Source organism: Rattus norvegicus, chromosome 16 (assembly GCF_021556685.1).
Source record: "Rattus norvegicus strain SHRSP/BbbUtx chromosome 16, alternate assembly SHRSP_T2T, whole genome shotgun sequence".
Classification (NCBI taxonomy): domain Eukaryota; kingdom Metazoa; phylum Chordata; class Mammalia; order Rodentia; family Muridae; genus Rattus; species Rattus norvegicus.
Genome location: NC_141549.1, coordinates 74,379,280 through 74,392,817, shown reverse-complemented (window position 1 = coordinate 74,392,817; position 13,538 = coordinate 74,379,280). Strand labels below are relative to the sequence as shown.

General features: G+C 41.6%; 2 protein-coding genes across 24 annotated transcripts in view; both read right to left on the bottom strand.

Moving 5' to 3' along the window:
• Erich1 (glutamate-rich 1) overlaps nucleotides 1–13,538 on the bottom strand; it is a gene marked incomplete at its 5' end in the record, with an annotated part of 52,793,804 nt that overhangs the window by 9,271,546 nt on the left and 43,508,720 nt on the right.
• Nucleotides 1–13,538, bottom strand: part of Ddhd2 (DDHD domain containing 2) — a 29,593-nt gene that overhangs the window by 7,427 nt on the left and 8,628 nt on the right. For 5 of the 24 annotated variants that reach the window (XM_087589100.1, NM_001318416.2, XM_087589101.1 and 2 more), the window contains 9 exon segments: nucleotides 10,439–10,647; nucleotides 10,127–10,194; nucleotides 8,281–8,403; nucleotides 7,277–7,372; nucleotides 5,772–5,855; nucleotides 5,514–5,669; nucleotides 4,771–4,873; nucleotides 4,477–4,647; nucleotides 2,767–2,926 (listed from right to left, as the gene is read on the bottom strand). In XM_087589100.1, coding sequence (XP_087445226.1) covers nucleotides 2,767–2,926; nucleotides 4,477–4,647; nucleotides 4,771–4,873; nucleotides 5,514–5,669; nucleotides 5,772–5,855; nucleotides 7,277–7,372; nucleotides 8,281–8,403; nucleotides 10,127–10,194; nucleotides 10,439–10,647 — 1,170 coding nt within the window. 24 annotated transcript variants of the gene reach the window in all.

Below are 13,538 nucleotides of genomic sequence, written 5' to 3'. Positions count from 1 at the left end.
TTTGAGTACTTAGTCCCCAGCTGGTGGAACTACTTGAGAAGGATTAGGAGGTGTGACCTTGTTAGAGAAGGTGTGTCACTGAGGTGGATTTTGAGGTTTTAAAAGCCCACAACATTTCCAGTTAGCTTTCTCCCTCTGCCTTGTGTTGGCTGTTGTCTTAAGATATAAGCTCTCAGCTACTGCTCCAGAGCCATGCCTGCTGGCATGTTCTCGCCATGATGGTCACAGACTCAGATTCCCACTAAACTGCTTCTTTTATGTTGCTTTGATTGTTGTGCTTTGTCCCAGCAACTGAGAAGTTACTAAGATGGAGTCCAAACAGAGGTCATACATACGCACACTACAGTAACAAGCAGGTCAATTCCTGGAGATGTGGGGTCAACTTTTCAGTGATGAGTCATGTACTGATTACTGTAATGGCTTCATAGATCATGAAACTCAAATTTGTGAACCTGAAATATCTTCACTTTATTATACATCTTACAACCAACAAATTGTCAAAATTTTAAGTTGATAAGACTAAGTTGGGAAGGAGACTGGGGAGACCAGTGAGCCTGTAAAGTGCTTGTTGCACTAGCATGAGAATCTGGGTTGGCATGTCTGGAGCCACATGAAAGCCAGGTTGGGAGACATACCTACAGTCTCAGCACCTGGGTAAGGAGCCTGGGGAAAGTGAGACCAGTCTATCCCAAGAGCTCACTGACTAGACAGCCCAGCCTGATCAATCAGGGAGCTCCAGCTTCAGGAGACCTTGTCTCAAAAAAAAAAAAAAAATAAGGCGTAGACACTACAGAAAGGCACTGACCATGACCTTTGGCCTCCAAGTATAGACAGTATACATGTGCCTGTATGCACATGTGCACACAAACATGTACATAGGTCACACACAAAAATCTATTCTTAAAACACTTGTTAGAAAGCTATGGGGAAACCCTGTAACATGTACATGATGAGAATGTAAAAATGGACAATCTGGGGTAGGGAGATGAGTCAGCGATGCTGACAAACTGATGGATGACCTGAGTCAGGTCACCAGGGCCCACATGCATATACAAACACTAATAAATAAATGTGATAAATGCTTTTGTAAAGGACAACTTTTGTTTGGCAGCATTTACCAAATATTACAAATGCATACAGTCTTTACGCCAGCAATTCTATTTGTAAGTAAGACTCATGAGTGGAGAAGCAACGTGGACTTGCTGTAAAAAGTAAGAGGTCTATCAGCAGAGGACTGACTCACAACTGTGATGAACTAATAAAGTAGAACACTGGGCTGGAGACGGCTCAGTGGTTAAGAGCACTGACTGCTCTTCCAGAGGTCCTGAGTTCAATTCCCTGAAACCACATGGTGGTTCAAAATATTCTATAATTGGATCTGATACCCCTTTCTGCAGGAAGACAGAACATTCATATACATATATAAATAAATCTTTAAAAAAAAGTGGAACATTATGTCTAAAGGAGTGAAGAAACTTAGAAAAATATCAGTAGACAAGGCAGAAGAAATGTCTATCTACATTTCAAAAGAAACCTTTCTTTTCATTGCTACAAGAAATATGACAGCTGCATGTAACTTACTAGCTTGGCAGGAGACAAAGCTCTTGCGTGCTCTCTCCCCTCCTTCCCTCCCTCCGCTCCCTCCTCTAAATTATTCATCTTCCTTTGAATTTCAAACCACTCAGAAAAATTTTCATCCAGACTAGGAGGGTTCATTCTTTTCTGTCCAGCTTTTGGGCTTTGAGACAGGGTCTCGTACCCCAGGCTGGTCTCCAACTTGAAATGCAGCAGCATTTGGCCTTGAGCTCCTGACCCTCGTACCTCCATCTCTCAAACTCTGGAATACAGACATGTATCAACATTTCCAGCTTTAAGGGGAAAGTCTTTAAGTCAGGTTTACTTCTGTCATAAGCAAACAAGCAGGATGAGAGCACTGCCTCAGCTGTAAAGGCACCAAGACTGACACCTGCAGCTCAATTCCCACAAATTGTGCTGACTCCCACTTACATGCTGTAGAACATGCACACACAAACAAGTATTATTGTTTTAAAAAAACATTTTAAAGAGAACATATTTAAAGGGCATTATTTTAGCTCCTTCTGGTGATTGATTTTTGTTGAGCTTTAGTTTTTGATTCTACTTACCACAGGGAGATGACAGTGATTATAGCAGACAATTATCCCCTTACCAGAGTTCCACTGAAAATCCTCAGAACATAAAACACCGTCACAGAAATCCTCCTGCCACAGCTTCCAGGGTACTAGGATTATACTAGGTGAGCATTTTTTAAAAATACTCTGTGCCCCACCTTACTTTTCTAGCTTTATTTTCCTTTATTTTTGCTTCATTGGTGATGAAATTATATTGTTAAATGATACAAAATTTAGTAACCACCATTACTGATCTATACTCTACCAGGTAATTAATTAAATTTAATAATAATAATACATGTGACAGATATTGTAAATGCTTTTAAATTGCTTTCTTTTCCTCCCTCCCCTCTCCCCAGCCTAGGGAACAGGATTTCAGTGGGTAGTTTAGGCTGCCTTGCAATCTCAAAATCCTCCAGACTCAGCACCACAAATACTAGAGTTACAAGCATGAAAAAAATCACACCAGTTTCAAAGGATAAATGTTAAATGTCAGAGCTAGCTGGGGTGAAGCTGGGTGCCAATACTTCTGAGACCTTGCTCAACCCTAGAGAAGCTGAAGGGGAAGACTAGATAAGGAAACAGAGCACAAAACAAAACAACCCAAAACACTCACCAGTAGCATAGATGGCTTTGTAGAGCAAATAAATATTCATTAAAACTCTCAATGGGCTTCTCCTGTAACACATAGTCAATGCGCTGGCCTCCATTCAGCATTCCCACATTGATGGGAGCCTCCTCTTTGACCTCCACAGGAGGCTCTTCTGTGTTGGCGTCTGGATACATAAGAGCCACTGTGAGAACCTAAGTGCAGGACTGGAGAAATGACTCTGCTGAGGTGGCTGACTGCTTACCCTGAAAGCATGGGGACTGAGCTCCCATCATCAACACCCAGACATCCAAACAGAGAGCTGGGCATGGCAGCATGGGCCTATAATCTCAACACTGGGGAGGCAGAGGCAGGAGAGCTGCTAGCCAGCTGGTGAGCTCAAGGTTCAGTGAGAGACCCTAAGAAATAAACTTAGTCTAAATGAGCTAAGGTAGAGAAAAATGAAGGAAGACACTCTGGTCCACACATGCATGCGTACTAACACACATACACATTTGCACAAACGTGTACAACACACACACACACACACACACACACACACACACACACACACACACACACACACCCCTAAAAGATTCTGCACTCCCTCAGATTTCACGTTAACTTATAAAGAGGCACTCTGCTCAGAGCTCTCCTCTGTCTTCTTCCTCTCAATTTTTTTTTAAAGTTCCTTGAGTCACACTAATTTTGTTCAATTTCTTCCTTTGATTAACACATCTCGTCACCTGTACATCCATGTCAGGTGTCTTGAATTTTATAAACTACATGAAAACCGAGATAGACTGCAGGAAACCGAGTATCCTAGGTGTCCTAGCTAGTCCTCAGCAATGGAAATAAAACTGATAAAAACCCACATTCACTTTATAAGAAGTAAGAAATGAGAAGTGTAAGAAATGGTTCAGCAATTGAGAGTTCTTACTGTTCTTGCAAAGGACCCAGGTTTAATTCCCAGTGCCTACGTCAAGGAGGGCATAACCCCTGAAACACTAGGGAATCCAGTGACTCTGGCCTCTGACGGCATCAGGAAAATGCACTGGGTACACATGATTACACTCAAGCACACACACACACACACACACACACACACACACACACACACACACACACACATAAAGAGTAAAAACAATGACTCTAAAAGAAAGGGAAATGGGGCGGGGCACTGGCCAGGTGGTTAAGTGCACCTGCTGATCTTCAGAGGACCCTAGCTCAGGCCCTAGCACCCATGCTGGGCAGCTCACAACGCCATGTCCCTCAGCATCAGCTGACACAGCACCAACTTCTGCCCTCCACTGTTCACACAAACTATTATTTTTTTAAGTAGGAACTTACAGAGTAGGATTTTGTTTGGCTTTTAGGAATAGAGTCTCTCTATGTAGCACTGACTAGCCTGACACTAATTATGTAGACCAGGCTGGCCTCAAACTCACAGAGATCACTGCCTTTGCCTCTGCCTCCCAGGCAGAGGACTAAAGGTCTGTGTCACCATGCCTGACACAGAGTAGGCTTTTAACATCATTCCCAAATGCTAAGTGGGAAGCATTTCAAGGGTAGTTAATGGCTTCTCCTGAAAATGACAGGAAAGGTTAGCAAGGCTCAAGGACAACTCCAACTCACAGAATGGACCCTACGTAATTAAAGGAGAAGGGAAGCAGCCCTGGGAAAGAGCTCAACAGCATGGCACCCCTCCTCAGGTAATTTCTATGTCCTGTTACTGACCACTGGGCTTTTCTGAACTTGGTTCGGATTCTGCCTCAGTGTCTTCTGCCATTTCTGAAGCTTGTAAGGCAGGGTATGGAGCTCTGGTGAAAGACTTCCAGGCCATCCTCAGTGAACCCAGCAAGTTGTTCTTCAGGTCCATACTCATCCTGGTCAAGCCCTCTCTCAGTTCTGAAATGTGAGTGAATAAAGAACGCTATATGATTTCAAGTTTAATACACAGAAGAGAATTAGGTCCAGTTTGTTTATACTCATCAGAACATCCAGAATTACCAAGTTCTACAATGGACTCACCTAAGTGCATCCGCTTCCTGCCTTTATGATGTGGAATCAGCATTGGCTCAAATTCTACTCCTGGGACCACCATTGGTTCAATCCTATATGCCACAGGATCAAACTGCATAGGAAAAGAAAAGCTATTTATCCCTAATGAAGACAGTGTGAGGATTATGTATCTTAACTGGGAGATGGCTTAGTCAATATAGCACTTGACCTGTAAGAGTACAGAAGTCTGATTCCTAGACTCTATATTTAAAAAAACAAAAACAAAAATCTTTTAAATCCCAGCACTGGAAGGGAGAGATAGGCAGATCCCTGAGGCTCACTGGCTAGACAGTCTAGCCTACTAGGCAAGATGCAGGCCAGGTCAATGGGAGATCCTGTCTCAAAAACCAAGCAAACAAACAAAAAACCAGACAACACCTAAAATGGTGCCCAAGGCTGTTCTTGGCTCATATACATGAATACGCAGTCATCCTATCCAATTACTTCCTAGCTCCAGCTGTCCAGGAACCAGCTCTGGAGATCAGGCTGGCCTGGAACTCAGAGATCAGCATTCCCCCAGCTCCCAAGTGCTGGGATTTAAGGCAGGTCCCAGTGCTCGGTCCTAAGTTTTTCTTCCTAATCAATACTACTAACTGTCCAATTTCTAAAGAATAATATAGAAAGAGAAAATAAATGTAACACAAAATTAAATGCTGTTTGCTAAGAAATTCTAGTATTTAGGTAAAAACATTTGGTAGCTATTCAATGCTTACAGGATGGTAAATATTGAAGAAACCTTTGCATGTGGGAAATTTATAATTTGGATCAATTCTTCTTAATCCTCGGACAGTAAGAAACATTCCAATGGGAGATCCAAAGGCAAAGAATATTTCTGGTTTGTAGTTAAGCCGGGGGTATTTTACAGACACCTGAAAGAAGGAAAAAAGCCAGTTCTCATTAGTGATGAGTCTTATCTGTTCCTATCAATGACTACTAGTAGTAAAACACAACAAAAGAAAAACTGTTTTTACCTGCCCAATTCCAACATCCAAATAGTCACCTTTTTCCTTGGGGATATTTACCTCAGAAGCTGACATGGTTGGTCTATTAATACCCTAAAAAGAATAAAAGAAAAATAGTTTCGTGGAAATACTATTCACTGGAAATAGCTGCTAGGATCAAGGAAAAGCCTTAAATGGCAAACCAATAAATAAATTCATGTAGAGTCTCTTACAAACCAAGATAAATGTACTGAAAAAATGACAGTTGCCTGACATTATGAGCTGATAGTCCTATGAGCTTTCAAACAATGGAAGTGGAGCTGGAGAGGTGGCTGCTCTTCCAGAGGACTTGGGGTTTGACTCCCAGCACACACATGGCAGCTCACAACTAGCTATAACTGCAGATCCAGAGAATCCAATGTCCTCTTCTGATCTCCACGGGCACCAGGGATGTGCATGAGTACACAGACATACATTTAGTCAAACATATAGAAACAAAACAAAAAATCTTTAAAAAGATAAGTAAATTCTGGGCATGGTAGAGCACACCTTCAATCCCAGCACTTGGGAGGAGTTAGAAGCAGACCCATCTTAATGAGTTTAAGGCCAGCCTGATCTACATGTGAGTTCTAGGCCAGCTACCACTACGCAGTTAGACCATGTCTCAAAAAATATATAAATTAAAATAAACTATGAGAGCATGCCCATCTTGGAAGCAGCTGAAATTTCAGGCAACCATATGATAGACAATAGCAAAGCATTGAGCTGAATTCTATAAAGTGCATGCATCTGTAACGAAGGCAATATGGCGTCTCTCTGGATGTTGCACAGAATACAAATACTGGGTCTTAACAGATGTGGTGGCACACACCTTTAAGGCCAGCACTCTAGAGGCAGAGGCAGGCAGATCTCTGTGACTTCCATGCTAGCCAGGGTTACACAGTAAGAACCCTGTGAACGAACGAATGACTGAATGCTTGGATGACTGTGTCTCAAAAACACTTCTACTAAAAACCTGAAAAGTAGTTAATCACTAAGGGCTGAAAGTAGGTGTAGTGCCTATGATCCCAAAACTCAGAGGCTAAGAACAGGGATCATTCCCTGCCCATACACCCACACACCTACACACCTACACACCCACACCTACACCCTCACACCCATACCCACACACCCATACCTACACACACACCTACACACACACACCTATACACACACACCTACACACACCTACACACACACACCTACACACCCACACCTACACCCACACACCTACACACACACCTACACACACACACCTACACACACACCTACACACACCTACACACACACACACCTACACACACACACACCTACACACACACACACACCTACACACACACCCACACCTACCAACACACACCCACACCTACACACCTACACACCTACACACACACACACACACACACCCCTACACATGGACAGAATATCTCATAAAGCATAAGGATACTCTCATGTAAAGAACTGTCTCACCCCGCTAAGCCATTTTAGACACATACCACTGAACTCTTTGTGGCACTGAAGTGGTTCAGTATCTTCTTTCTGGGTCCTAAGGGAATCCCCATTTCCTGAAGATCTCTGTCTGTACATAAAGCCTAGGCATAAAGAACACAACAGGTTTGTTTTAGTTTTTCTTAGCAAAATACAATTAAATGTTCTAGACTCTGAAAGGAGTCACTCCTGTTCTTGTTTCTATACTGATTTGGCTCCTTTAAGGTCTAACACACAAGTAACTTTGACAAAGTCTTGTCTTAATCATAAAATAACCCAACAAGAAGTACTAGTGAAACTACAGTGTCAGTATGATAGTCATAGAACACTGTATGAGAAAGAACAACTAGGAAAGCTGCTATCTAGGGAAGGTCACTTACACTTCTGATGGACACAAGCTGTGAGGACACTGGTCAACACAGAAGGATGTCATTGCAGGTTAGCATCAAAATCTCAGTCTAAGTCACTCACTTTGGTGGGGAAGGATGTCTTTCCCCTTTGCATTCTTAAACCATTGTGTAGCATTTTCATTAGTTCTTAACATAACTGTGTCATTAACACAGTAACAGCTTGGTGTTACTAGTGCCCTGTTGTGCATGCCTGACCACAGTGGGCACTCATTAAATACCTGCTAAGTGAACTAATGTATCAAATCAGAAAAAGCACAGCAAAAATGAGAGAAAGAAAATACCAACAGTTCAACTCTACCTAATGGAAACTAAGAGCCGAGCAGTTCCTGTTCATTGCAGGGCCAGCTCCTGACTCACACGTGCTCTAAGGTCAGCATACTTTAGGTCACACTCTGACGTGTGCACATCAATATGGCCCACAGGAACCTTGAGCTCCCACACAGCAAAGATCCCTTTGTTTGATAAAAAGCAGGTAAATAATGCTGAAGACATCACTGGTGGTGAGCTGTCTGTGCAGAGAGCTTCGCAAGGGCATGCTCTTGTAAGCACTGAGGATAAAGTACTGAGAACTGTCTGGGGTCACGTTTGAAGCCTAGTCTTACCAGAGCTTCTCTGTCAACTTTCTCCTTCTCAAAGACAGTGACAAACTCAGAGAGCTGAAGCTTCTTCAGTTCTTCTTCTAATGTTGATACATCTCCTAGATCCTCAGCAGTACTCAATGAACCCTAAAATTGTATCATAAAGATTATTCAGAAAATTCATTTATTTTCTTTATTAATACTATTTTATAATTTGAGGTATGTCATGTAAGATATTTACAATAATAAACCTTAACTCTAACCTTTGCTTTGTTTTTGAGGTAAGGTCTATGTATCCCAGACTGGCCTCAAACTTACTATGTAACTGAGGATGCCTTTAATTCTGGATCCTTCTGCCTCAACCCCCCACGTGCTGGGATCACTTGTATATATCACCACACCCAGTTTTAAATAAATTTTAACTCACACAAAATAAAACAGTGACCTCCAACTTTTTGCAACCTCAGCTTTTTTTTTTTTTAATTTTACCTTTGTCTTTTTTCTTTTGGAGACTGTTAGACCTACCTGTCCAGGGACTAGCTATATAGACTAAGCTGGCCTCAAACTCACAGAGATCCACTTGCTTTTGCCTCTCAGGGGCTGGGATTAAAGGCATGTGCCACTATGCCTAGCCAAAAAATGTTTTTTTAATTAATATAAAACTCTTCTCCATTATCATTAAAAAGCCCTTATGAAGAAAACCTAATTTAAGATAAAACAGTCAGGGCAGGGGAGGTGACTCAGTGGTTAGGAGCACTGACTGCTCTTCCAGAGGACCTGGGCTCACTTCCTAGCAACCGGATGACAGCTCACAACTGTCTGCAACTCCAGTGCTAGGGATCCAATGTCCTCTTCTGCCTTCTGAGGACATCAGTACAAGGATGGTACACAGATATACACGAAGGCAAAACACTGATACACATAAAATTTTAAATTAGAAATGAGGAGACTGGAGAGATGGCTCAGTGGTTAACAGCTTGCTCTCCTGTAGATGACCTGGATTTGGTAACTAGGACATAGATGGTTGCCTTCATAGATGGTGACTTCAGTTCCATGGGATCTGATGCCCTCTTTTGACTTTCAGGGGCAGCAGGAACAAGCACAATGAATATATACACATTCAGGCCAAACAGCTACACAGGGGCTAGAGAGATGGCCCAGAGGTTAGGAGAACTTGTTTTTCTCGAGGACCACAGTTTTCAGTTCCCAGCACCCACAAGTTGGCTCACAACTTCCAGGGAATCTTGTACCTTCATTCATATATATATATGAAAACAAAGCATATATATTCATATATATACAAAACAAAGCAAAACAGCCATACATATAAAAATTAAATCTAAAAAACAAAAAAAAGGTATAAAATAGTCGAAGACAGAACCCAAATCCTGGAAGATCTCAGAACCCAAAGGTTCACAGGACACTTACAAAAATAAATAAATTAGAAGACAAATACTGAACCAATTCTATTAGTGTAAAATGTCCATGGACTTTATGAAGAGAGGTTTCATCATCCTGTCTCCTCTTGGTTTTCACACATAACATCTCCAAGCCACCTCGCCAGTCTCCATGTCCTTACACACGCTCTCCGATGAGCCCAGTGAGTACATTCTACTCAGGCACCGGCAGTGCATATTTACAGAGAGAAGACAGACACCTATGCTTATCTTACACTATGCCAGGGATTTGTAGACACACAACACCACCATCTACCAGGTAAGAATGACAAGACATAATTACCAGGCTACTGAAATAAGTTATACATTTAACATTATGGTAGAAGACTAAACAGCTAAACACAAAAGGCTGGAAATCTAAAAATCTTTAGTATAGACTACTACAAAAGAACCTATCTAAACTTCCAAATTACCTTTTCACTGTCAATATCCCCAATAGAATCTTTCTGATTTGTTAGGATATCAAACAATATAAGCGAACCTATAAGTAAAATAGAAGAAGGGACAATTTCTAAGACAGTGGCTGTCCTTTATACAGAAAGTTATAAGCCAATTACAAATGCAAGAAAATCAACACAGAATCTTTCCGATTTCCCACCACCCTTCCCACCCCTTCCAATTCTTTATCACAGATCACTTGTGGTCCTCTGATTCTGTTACTGATTAAAGATACTGTATTTTAAAATGTGGCAGTCCTCTCTGGCTACAGAGAATTCATCTGTTACCTAAACTATGACCAGCAATGGATACACCCCCTTTGAAATCAGGGTTCCTCTGCAGAAAAAGTGTATATATTCGGTTCATTTCAGAAGCTACTGTGTCCACAATAGTCTGACAGTAGGTGGGGCTATTGTAGAAGAAGACATCCAGAATTGTATCGTTAGTGAAGTGTCTAAGGCGATTGATGCTGGGTAGGGTTATCCGCTGCAGATCTCTGAGGGAGGAAAAAAAAGATATTTTGAGCAGGAAACCTAAATGTAGTCCATTGCTACTTCTGTCATTATTTAGCTTACCCTTAAAGCTTAGAACCAAGTATGCAGTAATAGAGGAGATGCTTAGCAAGGTGGGGGAAAGACAGAAGTTTGAAAAACATGTTTAGTGAAACAAAAAAAGAAGTGATCAAATAAAAATGACCCAGTTTCTTCAATACAGAAATTATAAAATCAAAACAAAACAAAAAAAATGAGAAATAGAAAGTTAGACAGAGACATGTCATGTCATGCAGGCAAATCTCTGTGACTTCTAGGCCAGCCTAGAGTGAGTTCCAGAACAACCAGGGCTACATTCAGAAAAACTGATTTGAAAAACAAACAAAAAAGAAGTAAAGAAGGAAAGGGAGGGACATATCATTTAACTTCAGAGCACAGACTTTGTAGCCCAGGCTAGCCTTGGCCTTGTGAATCTCTTGGCTCAGTATCCTCAGTAATGGAGTTATAGGGACAGAGCACCATTCTCAGCTGAGACTGCAGGTTTAAACATGTGTGTACATCTGTGTTGGACAGGTATAATGGACACTGAAAATCTGAATTTTCCCCCATGACAATTGCCATTTATTCCTGAAGTTGCCAAATTGTCATCAAGGATTCACCCAAAGGTGCCCAAAGGACACAGAGGCTCAAACGCTGACTAGGGGTTGCCAGGAGTTTAGGGGAGGTAGAATAGGTCCCCCTCCTCCTTCTAATGCCACAGAAAAAGGTCATGCCCTGGCTAGCTCCCTTCCCCACCCCCCACGTTCAGTTTTTGTCAGGGGAAGACGGGTTGGAGACTTGAGAAGAGGCCCAACCCAGGATGGAGGAGAGCACTGGGGAAGAGCACATGTACTACAACACTTGATTTTCCAGGGAGCAGAACTTAGGAAGGTTGGCTGAGACAGGACCCCCCACCCCCACCCCCACCCCCCAGATTTGGAGACTTAAATGTTAATTTAAACCGTTACTACTACTACTACTACTACTACTACTACTACTACTACTACTACTTCTTCTTCTTCTTCTTCTTCTTCTTCTTCTTCTTCTTCTTCTTCTTCTTCTTCTTCTTCTTCTCCCTCCTTCCTTCCTTCCCTCCCTCCCTCCCTCCCTCCCTCTCTCTCTCTCTCTCTCTCTCTCTGAGATAGTGTCTGTATAGTCATGGCCATCCTGAAACTTGCTGTGCAGACCAGATTGGCCCCAAACTCACAGATTTCTCTGCCTCTGCCTCTGCTTCTGCCTCTGTCTCCTGAGTGCTCAGATTAAAGACATCCAACACCATGGCCAGAAAAGTGTGTTGAAGACCCCAAAACTGGAATTACGGGCATTTGTGAGCTAGCATTTAGGTGCTAGGACCTGAACTTGGGTCCTCTGCAAGAGTGTTCTTAACAAAATGAGCCACCTTTTCAGATACAGTTCCCCACAAAGCTGAGGACTGAATACAAGGTCTTCATCTAAATTCCTAAACTCCCTAGATACTATTTTTTTTAATTATAAGACAATTTACTTGTACTTATTACAAATTTAAAATTGAGTCCCCTTTTCAAAGATCTACTAATGTAACAGTTAAGTAACTAAATTTATCATCTTTGAATAAGAAACCAAAAATAAAAAGTAACATTTTAAGAAGAAAAAATATAGCTCAAAATAAATGGTGATTCTTCCTCATTTCAAGAAATTAAACGGGCTAGAGAGATGGCTCAGAGGTCCTGAGTTTAATCCCAGCAACCCATAATGGCTCACAACCATCTGTAATGGGATCCAATGCTCTTCTGGGGTGTCTGAAGACAGCTACAGTGTACTCATATATAATAAATAAATAATAATAAAAAAGAAATTAAACATCTAGTGTGAAACAGGAAGGTTAATTATTTGGTAAAAATCATGTTCATCTTTTTATTTATTTACTTATTTTAGTTTTTTAAAATAGGGTTTTCTGTGTACAGAGAGCCACCTGCCTCTGCTTCCTGACTGCTGGGCATGGGCAGGAATGTGCCCCAGGCCAAGCCAATCATGCACATCCTAACTTAAAAGACTGCGGTGGAGAAAAACCCTCCTTCATTACACACAGACTTAAGATGAATGCAAGCACATCTTTAGAGCTAAGCATGAAAGTAGTTTAGAGACGCATGCATTCCTATGGGCACTTTAAGCCTGACTGCATCTGTTAACTTCCTAGTTCTACAAAATCATATTGTAATACTTCCACAATTATATATATATATATATATATATATATATATATATATATGTGTGTGTGTGTGTGTATATATATATACATACATACATATGGGAAATCCCACAAAGCAAACTATGAAGCATGATCACAGCATTCTTGGAGCAGAAATGTGTACCTTAACTTTCAACTTAGGAGCCTGTTTCCTAACTCACTCCAGAGAGGAAGGGGGAAGTGTGCGACATGTGTGAGAGGTGCAGCTGAACAGACTAAGCAGAGGTGCCCCTTGGTCTCTGTTGCCTTCTCACTGTGCACAAAGGGAAAGAGGAGCTGCTCATTATCAATCAACGCCAATGCAAAAAGTCGCCACTGTGTTCCATCAATGTCTGCCTAAAACCTTCTACACTCTAAACTAGGAAAACTATACTAGCCAACCCTTGTTCCATGTTCTGCAGCACTGTGATATATATGGGTCTACGAATGGTCTCACGGGAGGTGGGGCACAGGGGTAAGAGCCTTTCACCCCAGCACCCAGGAGGCAGAGGAAGGTGGATCTCTGTAAACTCAAAGCAAATCCAGGACAGCAAAAGCTACACAGAGACCTTGTCTTAGAAAATAAATAAATAAATACATAAATAATAAGAAGGATGCTCTGGAGGTTAATTATGGAATTGTAGAGGGGAT